This window comes from Pelodiscus sinensis, chromosome 32, assembly GCF_049634645.1.
Source record: "Pelodiscus sinensis isolate JC-2024 chromosome 32, ASM4963464v1, whole genome shotgun sequence".
In the NCBI taxonomy this organism is placed as follows: domain Eukaryota; kingdom Metazoa; phylum Chordata; order Testudines; family Trionychidae; genus Pelodiscus; species Pelodiscus sinensis.
This window is the reverse complement of record NC_134742.1, coordinates 5,495,534-5,520,583: the sequence shown is the minus strand read 5'-3', so window position 1 is coordinate 5,520,583 and position 25,050 is coordinate 5,495,534. Positions and strand designations below refer to the sequence as shown.

The 25,050-nt window shown below is 47.5% G+C and overlaps 2 protein-coding genes across 2 annotated transcripts in view; both read left to right on the top strand.

Annotated features, from left to right (window-relative positions):
• Positions 1-588: 588 nt before the first annotated feature.
• On the top strand, positions 589-17,254 carry LOC142823123 (killer cell lectin-like receptor subfamily F member 1). Its single transcript, XM_075913469.1, has 6 exons — positions 589-798; positions 5,842-5,940; positions 7,372-7,536; positions 10,009-10,163; positions 10,797-10,909; positions 13,257-17,254. Exons 1-6 carry the CDS (start codon positions 711-713, stop codon positions 13,378-13,380), a joined length of 744 nt encoding a protein of 247 aa, XP_075769584.1. The 5' UTR covers positions 589-710; the 3' UTR covers positions 13,381-17,254.
• Positions 15,964-25,050, top strand: part of LOC142823078 (killer cell lectin-like receptor subfamily B member 1B allele C) — a 21,673-nt gene continuing 12,586 nt past the window's right edge. Inside the window, exons 1-2 of the mRNA XM_075913366.1 lie at positions 15,964-16,039; positions 24,753-24,851. Coding sequence (XP_075769481.1) covers positions 15,964-16,039; positions 24,753-24,851 — 175 coding nt within the window. The remainder of the gene's footprint in view (positions 16,040-24,752; positions 24,852-25,050) is intronic.

Sequence of the window (25,050 nt, the reverse complement as noted above, 5' to 3'; positions counted from 1 at the left end):
CAAACAGGTCAGTGTTTCTCAACCTTTTTTTTTATAAAGTACCCCTTTTAAAAAATATATATAAGTACCCACAGTTTTCAGACACACCATTTTTTTCCTACTGTTGCAACACATTTGTTTAAACATTTTCATTGTAGCCAGGTGGGTGATGACATTTTTGGATGAAAAAGTACAACAATAATAAAACACTATAAAAGTTAAAACAAAAATTCAGTTTTCTCCAAAGTTCAGTTGTGTTGATGTACCCTCCCCGCCCCACCAGACTTCTCACGAGTATCCCTAAAGGTAGCGGACAGCCTCCCTCAGTGGGAGTCACACCCAAAACTCCCATCACCATCTAGGTATTAGCACAGTGCCCAGGGAAACTGAGGCACCCACACAGGGTTACTACAAGACAGTCGAAATCACATGCAACAGAGAAAGGGAATAACTCCCCCACAATCCCTGCTTTGTCACAGGGATCCTGACCCACTTGAATTCAAAGCCGTTCTGCCCAGCCAGTTCAGTTCACAGCACAGTCCAGGGGAGGGAGGAGGACAGAGCGGTAGCCACCTTAGGCATGCTACTCGGTACCTGCATTTCCTCTGTGGTTTCATAATAGAACGGCCAGTGCATCACGGGAGCCCTGAGCTGCACAGATCGAGGCTGACGGCCAGTTAATGGGGGGCCTCCTTTCCCCACTCTGAGCCCTGGAGGGACATGCTTGGCCAATGGAGGATGAAGAGGGCTACATGGCATTAAAACCCCGGCCAAAGCAGAGACAGCCAGGCTGCCGCCCCACTGCACTGGGGGCCCAAGGTAAGTGACTGAGTATCTGCTCTCACGACTCAGAAATTATAGGAGATGGCTTCAAAGAGACCCAAGGGAGCTGAAATTTACTAGGGATTGAGCATCTGCAGCTGTGACAGTCCCAGTGGGGGCTTTTCCGTGCCGTGGGTCAGAGAAGGGTGAGGGAAAGTGGTCTGGGATGAGCAGATGACCCATGGAGTAAAGTAGAACTTACTGCCAGAGAGTGAGTGAAAAATACTCCTTCTGTTTCCAGTGGCACCACTCAGGGCTTGATCCAGCTCATCCAGGGCAGAGGACTGGACTCGATGACCTCTCGAGGTCCCTTCCAGTCCTAGTATTCTATGATATGCACAGGATTTACTACCGTGAGTAGTACCATCGACTTCTGGCATGTTCTTCAGCACTACACAGGACCATTGCACTGAAGGAAAATAGAAAAAGCACCCAGAGAATGTTAGGGGACAACAGATCCATGGGTGATTCTTGACTGATCACTGCTAAAGGTATTTCCATTGAAGATTGAATGAAAGCAATCAAATAAGACAACACTGCTATGACAGACAATGGAAAATGTGCTGTACAGCCTGAACCTCTTTAGTCGAGCACCTCGGCACCTGACCGGTGCCAAATCAGAGAATTTGCCAGACCACAGAAGGCCAATATTGTCTAGCATCATCACCAACACGTCCACTGCTTGCTGGGCTCTGAGAAGACCATTAGGGGTAAATTAGAACTAACAGAACACAGAGAGCCAGCACTGGTGGCTATAAACAAACTTTAGGGGACCGCGGGAAACTTGGCCATACCCATGATAAGTGGACATCTGGCTAACTCAAATCATGCCAGACCACGGATGTTGCCAGACCAGAGAATGCCGGACTAGAGAGGTCCAACTTGTAGTCTTATTATAAAACTTAATTGTATGTAACACCTAAATCAAAATGTGCAACCTCCTTCAGGAGGTTCCCACAGCTTAGGACTTTGGTCTAATTCTAAATGAAGAAGGAAAAACTAGGTAGCAGTTTAAAGACTAACAAGATGGTTTAATAGGTGATGAGCTTTCATGGGCCAGACCCACTTCCTCAGATCATATTCTGGAAGAGAATTGGCACAACCATATATACCAGAGGGATACAATGAAAAAATAAATTCAGATTTAGTGCAGAAGGTGGGGTGAGTCAGTTTTATAATGCTACATAGTTTTGCCTTTTGCTTTAGCAAGATCAGACTAGCACAGCTACCTCTCTATTACTATTCTAAATGAAGACTGATGCTGCATTCTCCAGAAGGACAGTTAGTGAGACACTGTTGCACCAACTAAATGTGAACTTCAATGCTCACAGTCATTAATTCTTTCCTTCCATTCCTGGCTGGGACCGGGGAAATGCTGCAACAAATCTCTCCACTCATTTGCTTGAGATTGTAAAGGAATTTACCAGAATTGTGTTTCTACCCGTTTTGCGCTCACTTTCTGTCAATACTCCTGCTAACAAACTGCCTGGCAGAAGTAATTGCTTGAGGAATTATTAAATGTTTGGAAATGGGGATTTTTTTGGGTTAGGCAAATATTGAAAAATGTGCCCTGAAAACATCACTGTGAGTTTCCAGCCTGTGTGGCAAAGGCGCCATTTAAAGGGGGCTCTAGGGGAGTTTTTGTACATGAGATCTACACACGGTGGGTGCCCCAGCCCCAGACAGAGTTCTTAAATGCTACACAGCTTGAGTGTGATATGTGACAGGGTTTGAAGCTGAACATTAGATGATCCTGAAAATACTGCCAGGGGCTCCAGTTAAAAGGTAGGAAACAAAGGGTAGGAATAAATGGTGAGCATCAAGGAAGATAAACAGTGGTGTCTCCCCGGGGTTTATATTGGGACCAGGGCTGATTAACATATTGGCTGCGTCTAGACTGGCATGATTTTGCACAAATACTTTTAACGGAAAAGTTTTTCCATCAAAAGTATTTGCGCAAGAGAACGTCTATACTGGCATGTGCCTTTGCGCAAAAGATTTGCTTTTGCGCAACAGCATCTGTGCCAGTGTAGGTGCTCTCTTGCGCAAGAAAGCTCCAATGGCCATTTTGGCCATCGGGCTTCCTTGCGCAAGAAATTAATGTTCCTGTCTACACTGGCCCTCTTGTGCAAGTATTCTTGTGCAAGAGGGCTTATGCCTGAGCGGGAACATCAAAGTATTTGCGCAAGAAGCCCTGATTTTATACGTTACAAAGTCAGTGTTCTTGTGCAAAATCTTGCCAGTCTAGACGTGCCCATTCAGAAATAATCTGGAGAAAGAGGTAAACAGTGAGGATGCAAAGTGTTCAGATGATACAAAACTACTCAAAGTTAAATCCGAAGCAGACTGTGAAGAGCTACAAAGGGACCTCACAAAACTAGGTGATGGGGCAACAAAGTGACAGATGAAATTCAGTGCTCAGAAAGGCAAAGTAATCACACTGGAAAATGTGACCCCCACTATACTTACAGCAGTACGCCCACATATTGAGTATTGCATGCAGATCTGGTCATCCCATGTCAAAAAAAGATTTTGGAAAAGGGTACGGAAAACGGTAACAGAAATGATTAAGGAGTATGGAACAACATATGAGGAGAGATTAAAAAGGCTGGGTCTTTTCAGTTTGGAAAAGAGGTCTGTCTCTCTCGCTCTCTCATTTGTATTTGTAATAAAGTAAGAATAAACATTAGCATTGATAACCTGTCAAAAAGTCCTTTAAGTCAGTGTTTCTCAACCAGTGGTACGAGGACCCTTGCGGGTACTCGAGAGAAGTCTGGGGGGGTACGTCAACACAACTGAAATTTGGAGAAAACTGAATTTTTGTTTTAAGTTTTACAGCGCTTTATTATTTTTGTACTTTTTACACTCAAAAATTTCATTGCCTGCCCAGCTATAATTAAATTGTTTAAACAAATGTGTTGCAATGGTTAAAAAAAATTATGTGTCTGAAAACTGTAGGTACTGGGGGTACTTATAATTTTTTTAAAGGGGTACTTTATAAAAAAAGGTTCAGAAACACCGCTTTAAGTGACACAGAAATCTGAAATGGCGTCTCTGTTGTGAGGAGTGGGGACTGTAGGAAGCAGAGAGTGAGTGTAGCACAGTGCCAATGGGAGGTACACCAGTGTTCCCTCTAATATTTATGTTCATGTGCAGAATGAATTTTGTTATGAGCACCGATGTGAAAGGGATGTGCATCTAGGCTGGATAGAAAATGGGGGAAGGTATCTTTTCCCTGACTGCAGCAGCTCCTGGCAGAGGCACCTCTCCCCCGGCAATGGCAGCTCTGTGACTTGCAGAAAGGCATCTCTCCCCACCTCAGCCTTAAGCACTTGTGCATGGCTTGAGAGGCAGCTGCACAGCTAAATTAGGGGGTGACTGAATGTATCTCTCAGGAAGGAGCTGGTGGAGACACCTGGGATAAGTCTAAACTGCAGCTGGGACCCTGCTTCCCCTCCCACGCAGAGACGGAAACTCACTCTGCTGGAGCTAGCATGCTACAAATAGCAGCATGGCCATTGCTGAGAGAGGGCAGCCCGGTCTCAGCCCATCTGGGTCCCCTGGACTCCTGGGTCTGAGCTTCAGTGGCTGAATCGAGCCACCGCCCAAGCCGCACCATCCACACGGCTGGTTTTAATCTTAGCTTGAGCAGAGCTACTGCCCGTCTTTCTGTCCGGGTTGGGGATCCCACCTCCCGGCTGCCGTGCCGACACATGTTCAGGGCTGGAGTTCCGGGGTTCTCCGAGTGCAGCTGTTCCTGCTGGGGTGAGAAGGAGCATAACCCATCGAGGGTTCCCACAGGGGAACATGACCCCTGGGTATGTTATTGACCCACATGCTAGAGGATGAAGCTGCATCACCCATAGGGACACTAGAAATCCATTTGCTATGGAAAAGACCCACAATTTGGAGGGTTTTTTTTGGCTTTTTGTTTTTTGTTTTTTAATAGAGACTCTTGAGTACTTACAGTTTGTGAAAAAAAAATTTAAAACACATATTAACCAACTGTACGGCAAGACCCAGTATCACTTCTTCAGTGCACAGAACTGCCCCTTCTCGTGGTTGATTTCTGAATGCTGTTTAACATGACAAGGCTAAAAATATTCCAATAAACTGGTTCTGGCGCATGGAGGTTACTCAATGGCATAGCGGGAGCGAAGTTCTGGTTTTAATGCATCTCAGCGTTATTCTCAGTTCTCCTCCAGGACTAACTCAGAATGTGAACAGTGTTCATATAAAAAGCAAGTTTTGATTTATTTTTGGTGCATTTTTACACACAATTTCCTGGAAAATATAGACTACAGACGTGCACGTGGGGTAGCTGTAAGAGAAGCAAATTGAAGTTCTGTTATTTTTTTTGCATTGTAACATTTCATGATAATGACCGGCGGCAAACTGATCTAAAACGTGTAACTATATCTCTAAAACATTGTGTTCAACTGATACCTCTATATCGGGAGTGGGCAATAATTTTTAAAGGGGGGGGCCTCTTAATGAATTTTAGTATGTGGTTATGGGCTCGATCCACCCCAATGGGGGTGGTCTGGGGAGTAGCCTTCCCTGAGTTGTCTGGGGCAAGAGGCTTTGAATTAAAAACACAGCAAAGGGCTTACCATTCTCACCCCTGCTGCTACCGCATTGCCTGGCAGCCGCCTGGGATTGCTGTGGCTATTTCAAGGGCTCACGGCTCCACCCCATGCTGGGATAGTGCCATGACTGGGAGCCATTTAAATAGGATCCTGCTGCCTGAGCCACAGCCTGGAAACTCACTGGCACGAGCAGCAGGATATAAATAGAAAGCATCAGATGCGGTCTACAGGCCGGATCAACGTGTTAGGTGAGATAGATCTAACCCCCGAGCGGCAAGCCCCATCGTGCCCAGCCCTGCTCTATAGATTGTGGATCAGGAAACTCAAGTTCAGCATTTCAGTTGAATCACAGGAAGACACAGAATTTTTCTTTTAATCAGTGAATTCAGGGGGTGGGGAGGTTAACCACAGAAAACGAGGGCCCCTGCTCACCAAACCCTGACTCTTCCAGGTTCCCCTCGGTACCAGCGCTGGATCTGGGTCACTCTGGGGCTGGCCGGGGCTGGGTGCCTTGTCCTGTTGGTAGCTGTGATCACGCTGGCTGTTCGGGGTAAGTGGTGCGAGGCCGCAGAGCAGGCACGTGGTTGTTATTCCTTCTAGAGAGTCACTCGCTTCGTCACTTGTGTGGGGCTGACTACACCTCCCAGGGGCTCCTGGCAGCCAGACCCCTCCCACATCCCATCTATACCCCTCCGTGTGCTTCTCCCCACATACCATTGTCCCCCCATTTGCCAGGGGCTCTGTGTCTTCCCCTCCCTCCATGCCAGGGGTTCTATGTGTCCCTGCCATTCCTCCCTCCCCCTAAAACCAGGGTCACACATTATCCCCCATGGCTCCCTCCAGTTTGTATCAGCACCAAAGTGGACACATGGGGCTGCTGGGAGGTTACAGCCTGGGGTTCGAGTGGCTAGTGGGGGGGACAGACTGGGATGTGGGATCAGAAGGTAGAGGGGTGACAGCACTGAGCCAAGGGCTGAATGGGCATGGGTGTGCAAGGCCACCTGGGGATGGGGGAAGAGGCTGAAGAGACCCATGAGCACAGGAGGTACAGGGACAAAAGCAGACATGCCTGAGTGAATAGGGAAGGTCTGGGGTCAGCCAGTGTCTGTCTGGTGGAGGCTCTTCAACACCCCTAACAATCCCATCCCTCGCCCCAAAAGAGAACTATTTTGTACTTCTCACTTCCACACCTGCCAACCCTCCAAGGTTCACTCCAGTCTCTTTTCTTCTCTTTCAGGCATTCCGTTACCTCTGCCTCCCTCTGTAGACGGATTTGTTTTGCGCAAAAAAAAAAAAAAAAACCTTTTGCACAAGATTCTTATGCCTCAAAAAAGGAGATATACAGATCTTGCACAAAAAGGGGGGTTTTGCACAAAAACACACCCGTCTACACTGCTAGGCTGTGTCTAGACTGCATCCCTTTTCCGTAAAAGGGATGCAAATTAGACACATCACAATTGCAAATGAAGTGGGGATTTAAATCTCCCCCCCTTCATTTGCATAAACATGGTTGCCGCTTTTTTCCGGCTCGGAGCTTTGCCGGAAAAAACTGCCAATCTAGACGGGGGCTCTTTTGGAAAATAAAGCCTTTTCCTCTTAAAATAAGGAATAAGGGATCTTTCGGAAAAGGCTTTATTTTCCAAAAGATCCCCGTCTAGACTGGCGCTTTTTTCTGGCAAAACTCCGAGCCAGAAAAAAACGGCAGCCATGTTTATGCAAATGAAGCGGGGGGGATTTAAATCCCCGCTTCATTTGCAATTGCGATGTGTCTAATTTGCATCCCTTTTACGGAAAAGGGATGCAGTCTAGACACAGCCCTAGTTTTTACACAAAAACCTCTTGCGCAAAAAACATCGGAAGAGATTATGCAAATGAAGCATGAGAAAATGCTAATGACTGCTTCATTTGCATTGCCTCTTTTCTGCAAAAAAAAAAAAAAAGTAGTTTAGACATAGCCTTAGTGACTGACACTGTTTTGAAGTTTCCCAGTTGCAGGTCTCTGGTGACAAACAGAGCAGAGAGGCTTGGAATACATCAGAGAACAGGGAAACCAGAATCAAAAGCACTAAATGCAGCTTCTACCTGGAGGATTTCCAGTCTCACTTGAAATCAATTCTATGCGAACCCCGGCATGGCAGCTTGGCAGGTAACCTGGTCACTTTTCCTGGAGGAATCTGCAGGACTCTCACTGTGACTGAAGACATGTCTCCATATTGAAGGGATACGATCAACTTGAAATACAAAAGGCTGGCTTCTCATTCACACCAAGGTCCTTTTATTTGTACCCCCCCTAGTCCAGCCACCTCCTGCTGCTCAAAAGCCTTTCATAAGCCCTCAAAAAGAATCATGAGATTTTTGAAAAAAACAACATTTTGGGGATTTTTGTTACTTTCTAATTTCTGGGCACCGAAAGTCAGATTTTTAAGCTTTTTTCATAAAACTTTTTTTAAACAAACCAAACTGCACTTAATCACCTGACTCCAAGAAAAACATACACACACAAATCACAAGACTTGCGATTAAAATGTGAGAATTGCCAACATATGCAGTGAGAAGGATGTTAAATGTGCAAGAACATTTCTGTTCCGGGTGGGAGAGGGGAGCTGAACCAAAAATTGGAAACAATCGACTGAAAAGTTTTTTCTGTGGTGATTTTCATTCTGGCAAAAAGGCAAATTTTGGCCAAGAAAAGTGGGCAGAAAATTCTCCTGGTAACTACAGCAGGAAACAATGTTCAGCCAGCAGGGTGATCTGTATTTTGACAGGGTACCTTTTAATGCTTTAGACACAATTGTGCTGGGCTATATCACCCCGGTGCTGCGGTCTTCTTTCATTGCATCACTCCCAGCTCGAGGATTCAAGGCCAATGCTGAAAGGGCCTGCTACGGTACCAATATGGTTATTTTACTCTTTCCTTATTTGCCTGAACAATCAGGTGAACAAGAAATAGGTCTGAGTGCACTTGTAGGCTCTCAAGTTTTACATTGAAAAATAAAACAATGCAGGGTTTTTTGTACATAATTCTATATTTGTAAGTTCAACTTTCATAATAGATTGCACAATGCTACTTGCACTAGGTAAACTGAAAAATACTAGTTTTTACCATGCAAATATTTGTAATCAAAACTGAATATAAAGTGAATGCTGTACACTTTGAATTGTGTGTTGCAACTGAAATAAAAATATTTAGAATGTGTAGAAAACAGCTAAAAATATTTAAATATCTGGTATTCTATTATTAGTAGTGTGATTGACACTTGACGGCCTTGGTAATTATTGATTTGTACTGCAGTAGTACCCAAGGGTCCACTCATGCCAGATGCTGTAAAACATTTTTTAAAAATTCCTGCCCAACTGAGCTTATAATTAACTAACAATAAATAATAAATCTCAGCTATTAGAGAAGCAGCAGTGACATCTGGTAGTCAGAGGAATTCCCACTGCCAGAGTGCAGGAAGGGTGGAAGATGCATCCCACAGCCTGCTGACATTGCAGGGTAGGCAATTTGCAGTCACCCAAACCGGAATCTGGACTGACTCAGATCCCCATATTCAAGAAGTACTATGGGATTTTCAGTCCCTTGCTTTTAGCGCTGCCTGAGTCCTGGCACTGGCAGGGCACAGCGCCCCCTACTGCCAGACTGCAGCGCTGACATTTAAAGTGCAGAAAGCTGCAGTGCAGTTAAGTGGCAGTGTATGTTTAGCTTGAGTTTCCCTTGAGGTCTCCTGTAGACCTGCCTCTGGTCACCTTTTAAGAGCCGAGATGGTCCAATCGAGATACTCCCAGCCAGAGACTCCAGCACTAAGCCCAAAAGAGGACTGAATAAGAGCAGGTCTTTAGTAAGACATGAACACCAGGTAAAAGCTTCAATCTGTGACAACATGGTTCAGTCCTGGCCTACAGCATGCCTGGCTTTTTGGGCACTGCTCTGGGGAAAGCCCTCCCCACTTTTCCAATAGGGAAAATGGGAAGAGTAAAGTGTTTTCCTCCCATGAACACTAAATGAATCCCCCACCCCCATAAAATATACACACTGGTTACGTCTAGACTGGCATGATTTTCCGCTAATGCTTTTAACGGAAAAGTTTTCCGTTAAAAGTATTTGCGGAAAAGAGCGTCTAGATTGGCACGGACGCATTTCCGCAAAAGCACTTTTTGCGGAAAAGCATCCATGCCAATCTAGACGCGCTTTTGCGCAAAAAAGCCCCGATGGCCATTTTCGTGATCGGGGCTTTTTTGCGCAAAATAAATCTGAGCTGTCTACACTGGCCCTTTTGCACAAAAGGACTTTTGCCCGAATGGGAGCAGCATAGTATTTCCGCAAGAAGCACTGACAATCTTACATGAGATCGTCAGTGTTCTTGTGGAAATTCAAGTGGCCAGTGTAGACAGCTGGCAAGTTTTTCCGCAAAAGCAAGTGCTTTTGCGGAAAAACTTGCCAGTCTAGACACAGCCACAGAGTCCAAAAAATGAACAATTTCAACTAAACTAAAAACTTTCATTTGGGTCCAAATGGCATTTTTTACCATTAAACCAGATCTTTGAACAAGAGTTTTCAGCCGGATGCAGTTTGCATGTTCAGAACTGATGACACCTCTGTTCCTAACTCGCCCTTCAGGGGGTGCCGGGTGCAAACTTTGCCCCACGGACTGGCTGCTGCGTGGGGACAAGTGCTACTGGCTGTCGGAAGAGCGGAAAGACTGGGCTTGGAGCCAGAAGGACTGCTTGGGGAAGAGCTCGCGACTGCTCGTGCTCCAGAGCCAGGAGGAGATGGTAAAATATGGGCTCAAACTCCAACTGGAGAGAGTCGTGTGTCCTTAGTTACAATCCCCGGGCAGCTGTGATTGTCCTGCCTGGGTCTCCCCTGTCTCATTTCTCCTTTTCCAAACCCCACACTGTAGGGGTTGCTCCCCTTCTGGGGATTTGGCTTGTTTCAAGCTGCCCAGAACAGCACAGATCTCCCTCCCAGACTTGTCGTCTGGCTGCCACAGGCTTTCCACTCTCAGGCCCCTGAGTGGAGCAAATCACCACTCTCTTAAGCCATCCAATTGCCCCCTGCCCTAACTGACCTTGGGCTCCACTAGGCCTGGCTCCCGGTCATCTGCTTCCACCACTTGGGCCTGGGCTGAGAGGTAAATTAATCTCCTGTGAGGCTGATCCCAGGACTCCCTTAAAGGACCAACTCACCCCAAGGACTGATGCTGGTGTTACCAGGTCTGCCCAGACAGTCACATTTCCCTGCACTGCCCAGGGGTGAGGGTGAGTTAGCTCAGGTGCTGATGGGTTCTCCAGCTGGCAACCTGGGCAGAGCCACTGGATCCCGGAACGGGCATCTAATGGGAGCGCTAAGGGAATTCTAGCCTGTTAGAGCAAATTCAGCCCTCTCCCTCTGCTTGGCCCTCACAGGACTCCGTACAGAATGTTACGCAAGGTGAAAACTTTATCTGGATTGGCCTTAAAGCGATACCCCATGGGGGGAAGTGGACCTGGGTGGACGGCTCCCCGTTAGACCCAGCGCGGTGAGTGCTGCCTTGTGTTTCCTGTTTGAGCAGTTTGAAGAAAGCTTCCTTTGTACAACTTGCTGATGTTCAATGTCCAGCGTCTGTTTAAGGCCTGGCTTGCACCTGAACATTTCACCAGTGTGGCTATGGCAGTTAAGGGCATTTTTCCTAACATAGCAGAGGGACTGGGGGGGAAGGGGCAGTAAGGGCCCTAATATTATGACAATTACCCCCATATACCTGTGCTTACAGCAGGGTAGCCTATCCTGAACAGGAAAACTGGCATAAGCTGTAGTGGTAGAAGCACCTATAGACATGTCCAGACCTTGTCTACACTGGAGGGTTTCCAGTGTAACTGAACCAGAAACACCTCCTAGGGTGCGTCTAGACCACATTCCTCTTTCGAAAGAGGAATGCAAATGAGGGAAATCAAAAATGCAAATGAAGCACAGGTTTTAAAATCTTGTGCTTTATTTGCATAATCTCGTCCAATGGCTTTTTCGAAAAAGGTGTTTTCGAAAAACAAAAATCAGTCTAGATGCAGTTCTTTCAAAAAAAAGCCCCTTTTTGGGGAAAAAAACCCTGTAAATCTCATTTTTTTCAGGAGTAAGGGTTCATCTAGACTGATGGATGGGGGCTAGAAGTCATCTCTCTTCACTGAGGTGCTAGTTAGTCCCTTTGCTCCAATCCCTCTTTATTTACTCACAGGAGAGAATGAGGGAGACCTCCCCCCACGCCCCTCTGACTAACCCCTAGCTCAAGTGGCCAGAAGAGGCTCCCCTGCAGCCACAAGGGAATTTGAACTGGGGTCTCCCACTTTCCAGCTCAGCGCCTGAACCCCTGGGCTTCAAGCAGTCACAGTGTTTGTCTCTCCTTGCTGTTTGGTGGCTGCTCAGCTCTGGGCCCCAGCCAGGACGTGGCCTTTGAACCCTACCAGCTCAGAGCCCTCCGGGTAGAACCTGCCCTGCTGTGTCCCCTCATTTCTCAAACTGGGGGTGCCTTTTACCCAGCTTTGGTTTTTCTAAGGAAAGCCTCTGACCCACAACAAAAATCAGTCGTGGGTCACACCCAGCCCTACAGGAGGGAAGGGGGAGTTCAGAGGCACTGGTCTGCCCCTAGGATCTGGGGTGAGGCCAGAATTGAGGGGTTTAGAATGTGATAGGACGCTCAGGACTGGGAGTTTTATCATGTGGGAGGGGTTCAGGTGCTGCTGTGGCTCTAAGGCCCTGCACCACTCCCACAAGCTGCCAGGATGTGATCAGGTGGATCTACATGGTGCCTGAAGTCCACACCTGCAGGTGCCACCCCTGCAGCTCCCACTGGCTGCAGTCCCCACCAATGGAAACCTCAAGGGTAGATGCATGTGGACTCTAAGCTTCCCTGATCAGACTGGCATCCTATTCCCCCTGCATAGTGGGGCAAGCTCTTCGTTTCAGCCCTGCAGTGGCTGTGGGTGGCGCCATAGCTCAGAGCTTCCAGCACATGACAAAGACTTGCCCTGGGCCAGATGAAATTAAGCCAGATCCAGCCTGCAGGCCAGAGATCCCCTGGCCCTGCAGTAGAATTTTATAACTCTGCACCCAATATAGCCACATCTAGCAGGACAATGATGATCAGCAAATTATGAATTTTCAAATGACACCTCACAAGGCAGGCTTTAACATGCGAAGGGGGGACGGGCATAGGGATACAGACTGTCACACATGCTGACCAGCTCAGGGCCCACAGGTGCATTAGACAGGGGAATGTCTGGATTCTGCTAGTTCGTACATCACACTGGGGTGTGGGCAGCCGGCAGCCTAGAGGGAGGCAGCCAAGTGCATGCCCAGAGGCAGGCACGAGCGCCCAGGAAACCTCCCCTCTGAACATTCAGGAGCAGCCAGGGTTTGGTGGCAGCTGAGCCGGGGTTTGGTGAATCCCAGGGGAAAGCGGATTTGGGATGGAGGGGCCTGAAGGAGCTGTTAGGCTCTTTAGTCCCTTTGTGAATCCAGCCCTCACCGTTCATCTGGACCAGCTCTCTGGCTCCCTGTGGCTGCCCCTTACCCAGGTCTCCTCTCACCCCTGAGACTCTGACTTGGCGTTTTAAAGGGACATCGAGCTGTGGGAGGTCTGGGTGACCAATGACAAAATGCCAAGTCACTGACCCCACGAAATTCAACCTCGTTCATTCCTTGCCAGAAACCCTCTGACCTCCTAGGCTGTCAGCTGGACTGATGCTCTGCAGGGTAGTGACAGAGACAGACAATTCCACAGCCAAGGTTCCCAGCAGAGCGAGGCGGAGGAGAGGCGGGGGGAGGTATCATTGAAGGGCCTTTCCTTGTTACGGGGACCCCCAGCGCTACTGATGCTGCCTTCAATCCTGCAGCTTCTCTGTGTTGGGCCCGGCAGACGGGAACAGCTGCGGCTGGATCAAAGGCAGCCGGATTCACTCGGAGACGTGCGGCGCGGAGCTCAAATGGATCTGCCAGAAGGACGCTGCCGTGATCTAAACGGTGGGACGAAGGAGCCGTGTCTGGGTATCTAGGAGGAGCAGCACCTTGGGTTCAGGCTCAGCCGGCGGGTTTGCAGAGCTCAGAGCTGGGGCGGAGCCCCGGGAGGCAATGGGACTCAGGTGCCTCTGGCAGTCACAGCTCTTCCCTCCATCCTTCACCCTGGGCAGCCCCTGGGGAGAGATTTGTACCTGCCCTAAACCTGCAGTGAGTTCCCGCCCCGTGCTGCTTCCCGGGATACGCGTTAGGAATGTTAGGAGGGGAGCAAATAGCAAAGCGTGTCATCGATAGAATTTCTACACGACTAGTCGATAAGGAAGCAAGCTTCCAGGAGCCTCCCCACTGCAACACTGCAGTTTAACTGTAGTAGGCTTCCTGCCCTAGCTGGGGCCCACTGCAGGCCAAGGCTGTTTCATGGCAGCACCCCCTGCTGCCTCTGAGAGAGGCAACAGTGAGGGGGGGAGGAGGGAAGGGGCAGCACTGTGGCGATAGTGCTGGGGGGAACCAGCTTTTAAGTCGGTACAGAGTAGAAGGGGGGGAAATGTGAGTAGGCAAATAGTTGACTCAAGTACTCAAGTACCCGGATAGCCAACTACTTGCTTATATCCCTAGTACTCACGGCTGGGAGGCACCTTGCCACCACCTGCCTCTAGCATGCAATCAGCTCCCCAACTCTGCCCCTGTAAGCTCTCCTCCATGCCTCGCAGACCAGCTGTCACTCGGCAAATTAGCAGCAGGCTCCCCTCACTCCCGAGCATCCTCTTGCAGCATCCAGACCCTGGGACACAGGACACACAAAGTCACCTGGTGCTGCTTCCAAAGTCATAACCAGGATGTGTAATTGCAGCCTGCCAGCCATACCTGGGTCACTCTCTGGTTTTTCCAGTCTTGGTTACAGAGCAGAGTGACCCCAATACATGCCCAGTCCTGGATTTCCCCCCAGAAATATAGGTTCTGTGTTGCCCAGCCTTCTCCTGGATGGGCTTGAGAGACTGGGATTGTTTTTGCTGTAAGGGAACCAGACACACAAATGTGCCGCTTTAAATGGAATTACTAGGGTTGCCAGGTGTCTGATATCAACCCGGACAGTCCGGAATTTTTGCCTCCTGTTCTGTAAAAAAATTTAGAAAATACCGGACACCTAAAATTTTCTGATTTTTTCCTGGCCAGGAGGCAAAAATCCTGGTTCCACAGGGGAGCTGTCTGGCCCGGAGCAGGGAGACAAGCCTGTTAGGGCCAAAAAGCCTGAAAAGCGTTTCTTAAAGGGGCCACGCCTTTTTTCTTTTTTCTTTCCCTTTTTTTTTTTTTTTGCTTAACAATTCTCAGGGTGCTTTTTTTTTCTTGCTCAACAACTTTGGTCTCCTCCTTTTTTTTCTCTCAACAGAATTTTTTCCCTCATGGGTTTTTTTGGGGGAGGGAGGGTATTCGGTATTTAAGGTTAAACTATCTGGCAACCTTAAGAGTTACGCAGACAACAGAAACACACTGGATTGGGTTTAACAGTAATACAAGCTTATTAACCAAAGAAGAGAGGATTTTAAGGGTGTGTAAGCACAGGCCATAAATAAAGGAAGAGTTTTATCTAGTTCTAAAATTTAAACTACAGAGGATTCAAAGTCAAGGCCTTACCCCAGCTTTCCAACACCACTGCCCAAACCTTTCAAGCCAGGCCCTTGCCCACAAAGTCCAATGGCCATTTCTATTGTCTTCATAGGTCCCAAGAGAGAGAGGCTGTGGGGAGCTGGTGCTAGTGCTCCAGCTACAGCAACACACACCTCCCCTCCTCCTCCCACCGCATGTGGCTGATGTGCCAGTGCCAGCTGTCCCTACTTCTGGAGTGAGGGAGCCCTGCACCTCACAGGCCTGATCAAGGCAAGCCACAGCTTGGATCCCTCCCAGGGGCTGTAGGTTCCCCACTTCTGCTGTATGGCTTGGAGCATCTGAGAAATCATCTTGATAGCGATCGACATTTGGAGTAATCAGGTCACAATTAATTCATGCACAATGCTCCACCTTAGAATTTCCCCTTCCCCCCATCTCCATGTGGGTTCCATTTCTGACTCCAACACGTGTGTGAACAATGATCTGGACACTTCATTGGCAGCACAGAGGGAATAAGATCACACGATCAAAGGGCTGTTAGAGCTGGATATATAACCCCCCCCAGGGATCCAGCTCTCACTGGATAGTAGGCAGGGAAAAGCAGCAAGCTGACGATGCTATGCAATGAACGAGGTTTTCTCTCTCTTGTCCTATCATGGTGTCTCTCTCTGGTCTGAAAAAAATCTTCCTCTCTACTTTTGGAAAAGAATCTGAATGACCTCCCCTCCCCCACTTACCTTATTAAATGAAATTTACAAAAACCAATTGCAGCTCATTTTCAATGAAGTGTGCAGGGGAGGGAACGAAGTCCTATGTGCACTGCTCGGTATCCGCATTTCCTGTGTGGTTTCATAGAAGAGCGGCCAGTGCTCACGGGAGCCCGGAGCAGCACAGATCACGCCTGATGGCCAGTTAATAGGGAGCCTCCTTTCCTTGCTCTGAACCCCGGGCTGGAAATCAAAGCAGGGACTCGCTTGGGCAATGGAGGGCTACACAGTATTAAACCTCCGGTCAAGGGAGAAGCAGCCAGACTGCCCTACTTTGGCTGCAGCCCAAGGTAAGTGACTGAGCATCATCCCAGAGCATTTTGCCACACAGCAACTACTGGGGGTGGCTTCTTAGGGACCCAAGGGAGATGAAATTAACTGAGAGTTAGGTGCCCAGCTTCACTGGGCCGCTCTGACAGCCCAGGGTGGGGCCTTTGCGTGTCATGGCTCAGAGAGGGGGAAAGAGGGAAAGTGCCCTGGGATGAACAGACAATCCATGGAGTGAAACACAACTCACTGCCAGAGAGTGAGTGAAATTACTCCCTGCACTTCCAATGGCACCGCTAAGGGCTTGTCTGGTGAACACTCAATTATCGCCCTGCGATTTCCTACCGAGAACAGCACCATCGACTTCTGGCATGTTCTACAGCCGTGCACAGTGAACGTGCCCACTGGGAAGGCATCAAACCAACCGAGCACCTAGTAAATGTTGGGGCCATGACAAATGACAGGGGTGCTGCATGACTGGCCACCGGTATGTGTATTTTTCCTGGCCACTGAGTGCAAACCATTGGATAGGAGCGTGCTGCTGTCACAGACAGTGGAGAATGGGCTGTGATGAAATCTAATGTCCATGGGCATTCAGGAGGTTCCCACAGTGTAAGATCTTGGTCTGAAAAACGACCGATTCTGCACTTTTGGTAATGACAAGGTAGCCAGATGAGGTGGCACCAATTGAAAATGAACCTCAGTGGTCACAGCCATAATTCTTTCCTTCCATTCCCAGCGAGGACTGGGGATTATATGGCATTACATCCCTCCTTCTACTGAATTTTAACCACAACCACAGCTGCATGGCGGCCCTTTTCATGCTCACTTTCTGCAACTGTCCCAGCTGTCAAGAAATCCTTCCCCTTGTGAGATCCAGGGCCCAGGAGGCCTTGCTCCTCTGTGGTGTCTGGAGCTCCTGAACCCCAGGATCTGGGTGTCACTGAGAACTGGAGAGCCTGGGTAACTCCAAAAGGGGCCTGATTTATCTCCCCTCTCCCACTGGAACTAGGATCTGGGGCCCAGCCTGTCTGGTGAGGTCTTTGCCTTTCTCTCTGCTGTCCCTCCACCCAGATCCGGGGGCTTCTTGCCTCCCTGCAGAGTCTTGCTCCTGTCCCCGTGTGGGTCAGGATCTGGGGAGACGGGGTCTGTTCCTACAGGGGAGGCTGGGAGGGAAGGGATGGGTTTGCTGGGCTATGAAATCTAGGGTTGCCAGATGGTTTAACCAAAACTACTGAACACCCCCCCTCCTCCCAAAAAATAGGGAAGAATTTTGTTGAGGAAAAAAAGGGGGAGACCAAAATTGTTGAGAAAAAAAGAAAAGGACCCTGAGAGTTGTTAAGCAAAAAAAATTAAATAATAATAATAATAATAATAATAATAATTAAAAAAAAAACCAGCATGGCCCCTTTAAGAAATGCTTTTGAGACTTTTCGGCCCTAACAGGCTGCCGACGACCGTTCTGTCCGCCATATTGTGTCCCTGCTCCGGGCCAGACAGCTTCCCTGCAGAACTTGGTAAGCACCCAGGATTTTTGCCTCCTGTCCGTGAAAAAAATCAGAAAATACCAGACATTTTAGGTGTCCGGTATTTTCTGAATTTTTTACCAGACAGGAAGCGAAAATACTGGACTGTCTGGGCTGATACCAGACAGTTGGCAACCTTAGTGAAATCAGCCCCCAGCGGGGAAGGACTGGGAGATTCCCGTGGTTGGGCACAGGTAGGATCAGGTAGGTCAAAGCCCAGTAGGGTAGGATCCTGCCCTGGGATTCCACTGGGGGACGAGTTCGATGGGACCTTTAGGGGCATTTTTTTAACATCTTGTTTCCATGGAAACAAAGAGCCTGCGATCTGTCCCCAGGATGGCTCAGTGCTGGGAAGGGCGACTCCTAGTTCAGCTCCCCGCACGGCCAGGCACTTGACCTGGCCACCCAGGGAATGGGGAGAGGGCAGGGCTGAGCCGGGGGTTGGGGGATCAGGGCAGCTGCTCCTTGGGAGAGATCCCAGCATGGGAACAACAGGCGTTTGCAGCCCCAGAACAAGGAGCACGAGCCGGACACAGGGTCTGGAGCTCATAACTGGCATTTCCAGTGGGATTGCGGATTGAGCCCCAGTAGCGGTGACCCCAGGGCAAGCCCCCGCATGGAAACAGACTGTCTGCCTCTGGGCGTGTCCCATGTGGCCTGGTGGAAGGAATCTCAGCACCGATACCCGCCCTGTCCCCCCACTTCTGCCCTCGTGCATACCCACAGACAGGGCTTGGTCGTGGAGATCAGTTACAGGATCTAGGCACACACAGGTGAGAGACCAGTGCGCAGCCAGGTGACCAGCATTGCTTGTCTCAGACCCCTGTATCCTCTCCTCTCCTCAGTGCTACTGCCTTTGGGACCCCCATTGACATCACTGACTGCTGCTGTCATTGACCTCATGTGCTTAGACTCATAGAACACGAGAACCAGAAGGGACCTTGAGAGGTCATCAAGTCCAGTCCCCTGCCCTCACGGCAGGAGCAAACACCGTGTCGACCATTCCTGATAGATGTCTGTCCAACCTGCTCTTAAATATCTCTTGAGATGGAGATTCCACAAGCTCCCTAGGCAATTTATTCCAGTGTTTAATCACCCTGACGGTTAGAAACTTTTTCCTAATGTCCAACCTTAATCTCCCTTGCTGCAGTTTAAGCCCATTGCTTCTTGTCCTGTCCTCAGAGGGCAAGGAGAACAATTTTTCACCCTCCTCCTTGTGACACCCTTTTAGATACTTGAAAACTGCCATCCTGTCCCCTCTCAGTCTTCTTTTTTCTAAACTAAACAAACCCAGTTCTTTCAGTTTTCCCTCATAGCTCATGGTTTCTAGAACTTTAATCATTTTTGTTGCTCTTCTCTGCACCTTCTCCAAATCTTTCTTGAAATGTGGTGCCCAGAATTGGACACAATACTCCAACTGCGGTCTAATCAGCACAGAGAGCAGAAGAATTACTTCTTATGTTTTATTTCTGTTATTTCATCCCAGATATTTGCGTTTTTGGGGGGAGGTTGTGGGTTTTTTTGGTTTTTTGCAATAGCATCACACTGTTGATTCATATTTAGCTGCTGGTCCCCTCTGGCCCCAGATCCATTTCGGCGGTATTCTTTCCTAGACAGTCACTTCCCATTTTTGTGTGTGAAACTGATTGTTCCTTCCTATGTGGAGCACTTTGCATTTGTCCTTATTGAATTTCATCCTATTTGACTCAGACCATTTCTCCACTTTGTCCAGGTCACTTTGAATTATCACTCTGTCCTCCAAAGCACTTGCAACCCCTCTCAGCTTGGTATCATCTTCAAACTTAATTAGCGGACTATACTATTATCTAAATTGTTGATGTAGATATTTAATAGAACCCATGCCAAAACTGATCTCCGTGGAACTCTTCCAGTATAAAATACACTTTTGGGGATTCCCATTTAAAAATGTTACTAAAAAAATTAAATGGAAAAATGTAAACAATCCCTTTTTTAAGAAATCTGAAATAAAAATTATCTTCATAAAAATAACATTGTATTTTTGAAAAATGAAATCTTTTAAATAAATCACGTACATTTTCCTGTCATTTAAAAAATATGAATTAAGAAACCAAGCAAGGCTAGGTCTTATGTCTGCTCGTTTGTTAATAACTGCGGATGCCTTTTGCACAGTATGTAGTTCTTGTGCATAAATAGTTGCATATAAAAAGGTAAGTTTAGATGTCTGAAATAGTAGCTCTACATTAATTTGTCTGTGAGTTTTATCTGAATAATTTTTGCACGTTCAGTCTATCTGGTGTATGGTTTCATCTGCCACTGAAATGCAGCAGTTCTGGGATGTACCATATCGGCAGTTTAGCAGCAACACTTTAGAACAAGAACTAAAGAAGAATACCATAACCACAGTGCCAGAAATAGGTGTTTGTTTTTGTTCCAGTGCTAATCAGACAGGTCCTACAATCTCTAGTAATGCCATTTTTAGAAGTAACTCTAAGAGATGGATATTTATCTGTAGGACATTCAGAATTCTTTATCTGACCACAATAACTTCAACCTCCGATGTTCTGCCTGAACATCTTGACTTCATCCCTCTATTCCTGTTGTTTCATTCAGTACTTCCCATGAGAGATTGTTACAGCCACACTGAGGCTATGTCCAGACTACAGAGTTTTGTTGGGAAAACGGCCATTTTTCCGACAAAACTTGAGTTACGTCCACACTGCAAGCACGTTCTTTTGACAGTAAATTGAAAGAACAGAGGGCTTTTTGCTCAATTGGTAATCCTCATTCTACGAGGAAGAAGCCTTTTTGCGAAAGAGCTCTTTTGCAAAAAGGCATGTGGACAGGAAAGAGGGAGTTTTTTCAGAAGAGGGAAGAGGAAAAAGCACAGGTGTCCTGGTGGCCATTCTGTCCATAGCAATCACAGCTTACATGCGGGAGAGAGTACATGCAGTCTGGATGCTATCTTTAGAAAAAGCACATCACTTTTTCAATGCTCTTTTGCAGTATGGACGCTCTCTTGTGCAAGAAGTTTTTTTGGAAGATCTCTTCTGAGAAAAGCTTCTTGCACAAGACGCCTGCAATCTAGACATAACCTGAGGTAAATATGCCCTTGCAAAGCCCTCTGCTGTTTGCTTGATTTCTGAGAAAAGAAATGGAGGCGTTCAACAATTAAACTGTTTATTTCAAAACTCTCACACTTCAGGTCCCTCCGCTCCTCACTTTTTGCAATTCACAGAGTAAGCTTGAAAAAACAGCACAGAAAAACCAAGCCATTTGAAGGACATCCGGATTCCTAACACTCTTTGTCTCTTTAGGGCCTTGTTATTTGCACAGAGACCTTTGCTTTCTGTTCACCGCATAGCCCTGTTACCACTTGTTAACCAGTACTACAGCACCCTTGTGTACTGCATTATTTATTTATTTATTTTGAAAAGCCAGCAGATGAATTTTTATTCATTGCTCTGTTCAAGTTCTCAGAATACATCTTCACAGGCTAAACAGCTCTTTGGGACACCTGTTCTTCCTACAATCATTCCTCCTACAGTGGCATCTCCCCGATATATAAAATCAAACAGAAACATGTATTTTGTGATCACATTTTGGAAACATTATGGAGACAGGTGCGAATCTTGAATAAATTATTAGCGAGTTACGTATGAACTCTTTGCATGGAGCACTCCATTGAAAGACTCCGGTCATCTGAAGAAGTGGGCTGTGCCCACGAAAACTCATGATCCCATCTAGTCTATAAAGTGCTACCAGACCTTTTGTTGTTTTTTTAAGTTTATCCTGTACAGAATAACTCAGCTACCCCCTGAAGCTTCCATTGAAAGAGTAAATTCTCATGCAAATCAATGGACACAGCTGGCCGGGACATCTTTAAAGACCAGGATGACAGAGGTCCAATGATGTAACAGTGGGCCCTTGGGTCCCAGGAGCAAGAGTGCCATGTAAGGAGGGCTTGGGGGCAGTTTGAACCCATCTGGATTTCATACTTGAGGTCTGCTTCAAGTGCATGTCCTCCAGAGACAGGTCTTAATTGCAAGAGTTTGACTGCTTCCAACTTTGCCTTGAGGCAGGGAGTTTGCTTATACACAGAGGGAGGAAAATGATTTAAGATCACAAAAGGCTGGGCAGTCCAGTAACTGCAAGATCATTAGATGATCATGAACACATTGCCAGGGACTCCACTAAAAGCAGGGGTAGGGGGACCTTTTATGGGTCGGGGGCCACTGACCCACAAAAAATCAAATGAGAAGCAAAAAAAAACCCCAAACCTGACTGATGTGGCCCCCAAATGAGGAGGAGAAAGACACTCCCCACGTTCTCCTATCCCCTCGCATGCCAGAGCCTGAGGGGCAAGCTAGTATATTTTGTGTGCACCAGCCCTGTGGAGAGATGGTGGAGGAGCTGGGGCACTAGCATCAGCTTTCCAATGTTATGGAGAAGCCCTGAAACTCAGGGACTAGATCCAGGCAATCCAGGGCCGCATCCAGCCCCCGGGCCTTAAGCTCCCTACCCCTGACTTACAAGATAGGGGAAAACCTGCATTTGGACCACGGCAGCTCAACTTATACATACATGATCTTGGAATTAGGTAACAATGAGTTGGCAAAATTTGCAGAGGATACAAAATTACTCAAAATAGTGGAGTCTCAGGCTGACTACAAGGTGTTAGGCTGCTTCTACACTGGGAATGTTTGGCGACTAAAATGCTGTTGACAAGCAAAAGCTGCCCAAAATGAAAACCGATCCACCTGGTTTTTCTGCATCCTGCTGTCAACATTTCATGGCCACACTGCCACCACCCTGTGGAGAGTTAGCGCAAAGCACTGTGAGTGAGCAGCCCACAGGGCAGTGTTGTGGGGAAAGCAGAGCTGATCCCTCTAAATTCTCCTACGGCCTCGTCAGCTGCTGGAGCAGCATCCTAAGCAGCTCTGTGAGCTGTCTATGGTGCTGGGGCACGTCAGAGCAGCATAGCATCTGTCCTCTTTCCCCCGGCTGCAGCAGCTGGCCTGCCGCCATGTTCCTAGCTGGGCAGAACAGGATCATTCCAACGATTAGCTCATTGTTTTTTCCCCGGAGAGAGCAGTTCACTCAGCAGACAGACACTTCCCAGAGGAGAGGAGCGCCTGCCTGCAGGGCAGCAGAGATCAAAACACTGAGCAGAGCCAGCAGGGCAGGCCTTGTGGGATGCTGGTGGAAGCTGGGTCAGTCGACAAAACAGAAGCAGTGTTTATACTGGCTCTTTGGCAACAATAAAGGGAGGTGAAAAGACAAAAGTCTCTCATGGGGTGGAAGGTTTTTTGTTGCCAAAACCGGGTGGTTTTCCCAACAAAGGTCACATTGCAGTGTGAATGCTCTTGCTGTTTTGTTGGCAAAAGGCATTTCACAAGGAATAAGAGAAGTTGAAGGAAAAGTGTTCTTCCTTCCACTTCCAGCCGTGTAGACAGTGCCAAAAGCCTAATTAAACTATTTCGACTTAAGGCACACAATTGACATAGCTGAAGTTGTGTAGCTTAATTTGACTGTAGCCCTGCTGTGTAGACATACCCTTTGTTTATTTATACTGTCTACACCAGTCCTGGAACAGAGGTGGTCACAGATGGCATGCAGACAAACTCCTCTTTCAGGAATCCTAGCCCAAGCACCCTGGTTTGGTTGTAAAAAGCAATGCATAATGTGACTCTAGTTAGAGAAATTAAGGCAGACAGGTACTGCTGCAATAGTTCCCCCACAAATACATTACTGCATGCCACAAAATGAACAATAATATTTCTACAAAGAATGACTAGTGTTCACACCATAGCAAAAAATTTTTTATAAAATTATGTGTAACAGCATCACCTAGTGACTCTGCCATAACAGTGTTTATAGGACAGGGGTCAAAACACAGTACGTATATTGAGAACATGAGAGAAAGGCTAGGGGAGAAGGAAGTTAAGGGGATGTGTCACAGGAACACAAGGTGGCACATATTAGGTGAATGATTTGGAGGTTTCCTAGTTATGGTTTCTTTAAACAAAGTAAGCTAGATTAATTCATCATTAACAGGCCACTTAATTAGCCATAATTACTAGGAAGCTTACATGGGTGTCATATTAAAGGGGAAATTTAAGAAAGGATCTGGAAGAGGGCTGAGAGTGGCTTTATACAACGATTTCAGGAGGGCCCTCCATGCTTACGAGCCAACCAGGAGAAAGGTGCAATACTGCTGCTCTGAGAAATGGATGAAAGAGGCTTCCATTGTTACAGCTGTCCCTATTGTTCTATGGAAAGAGGAACTCCCATGTATAGGGCTGCCCATAGAATTTATGGGGCCTTATGCAGTGCTATTAAATCAATGTGGCCATGCCTGATGGCAGCCAGAGGGACCAATTATTTTTAGAGATGTGATTTTATAATCTTCAGCAACACACTAATAAAATATTTTAAAGAAATTTGTAAACTCGGGTTCTGTCGACTGACACAGTGAATTCCGAAACTGACAGACTCGATCTGGAGTTGGCACCTGTCTGTTAAATGGTTTCATTACCACTTGACTGGCTCTCTCACGGGGTCAGTGCTCTGCTAATACTCTAGCAAGCTGTGATAGCGAGTCAGGATTCCCCCTGGTCCTGCAGCCCCGTAGCAGCAAGAACAGACTCAGCCAGCCGGTAGAATAGAGAGAGTTTATTGCTTCTCCAGGATACAGCACAGCATAGACATGATGTGCTTATAGGAGTCAGGGCCAGGATGCCTCAGACCCCTTGGGTTAGGGGTCCATTACCTCCCCTAGACCCTCAGCCCAGGCTGTTTCCTTCATATTTCCCAGCCAGCAACTGACCCTTCCCCCGAAACCTCCCTTCCTTTGTTCCATCCCTGCCCTCAACCGGTCAGACAGGTTGGGTCTTTGCCTATGTGACTTTAGTCAGCCATCCTGCCGGGCAGTGCAACAGTTACCAGCCAGTAGGGGTCACCTCCTGCCCACTACATAACAGATTCTTTTTCATTTGTAAGTTAATGAGCCTCTCTGGAGGAAGCAAAGCCACAGAACGGAGATAGGAAGAGTGGACATTAAGACCCAGTGGTGCCCCAGATTCTCAGGTGCCCCATGCAGCAGCAAATTCTACATATGGGCAAGGAGGGTCCTACCCATGTCAGGAGGCTGCAATAAACTCTGAAGAAGTTTCTTGTTATTTCCCGCAATGGGGGCTGATGGTGTTTCTCCAAATAATGCCTCTTATAGGTGCCCCTCCGTGTCCCCGGTGGCATCGCATCGCTATAGGGGTCGGCTGGGCTGGGAACATCATCCTGATAATAGCTGTGATAGCGCTGAGGATTTGGGGTAAGTAGCACCGATCTGTTTATCCATTCGGGTTCAGTGGTGCATCACGAATTCTCTTCTCATCCCCAAATCTGAAGGATATTCCGTTCCTGATCCCAGTCCGTTTGTGAATGAAACTCTGGGCATTACATCCCCACCAGGGGAAAATGTTACAGGAATAAGGTGTAGGTAAGAAATGGATGCATGAAACTCGTGTGAC

What these genes read in the sequence shown, in the direction of transcription:
- LOC142823123 (XM_075913469.1), top strand. Translation starts at nt 711, where the DNA reads ATGGAGGATGAAGAGGGCTACATGGCATTAAAACCCCGGCCAAAGCAG. An exon ending in TCCAGAGCCAGGAGGAGATG is followed by an intron (nt 10,164 to 10,796) that starts GTAAAATATGGG and finishes TGGCCCTCACAG; the next exon opens with GACTCCGTACAGAATGTTAC. An exon ending in TCCCCGTTAGACCCAGCGCG is followed by an intron (nt 10,910 to 13,256) that starts GTGAGTGCTGCC and finishes TCAATCCTGCAG; the next exon opens with CTTCTCTGTGTTGGGCCCGG.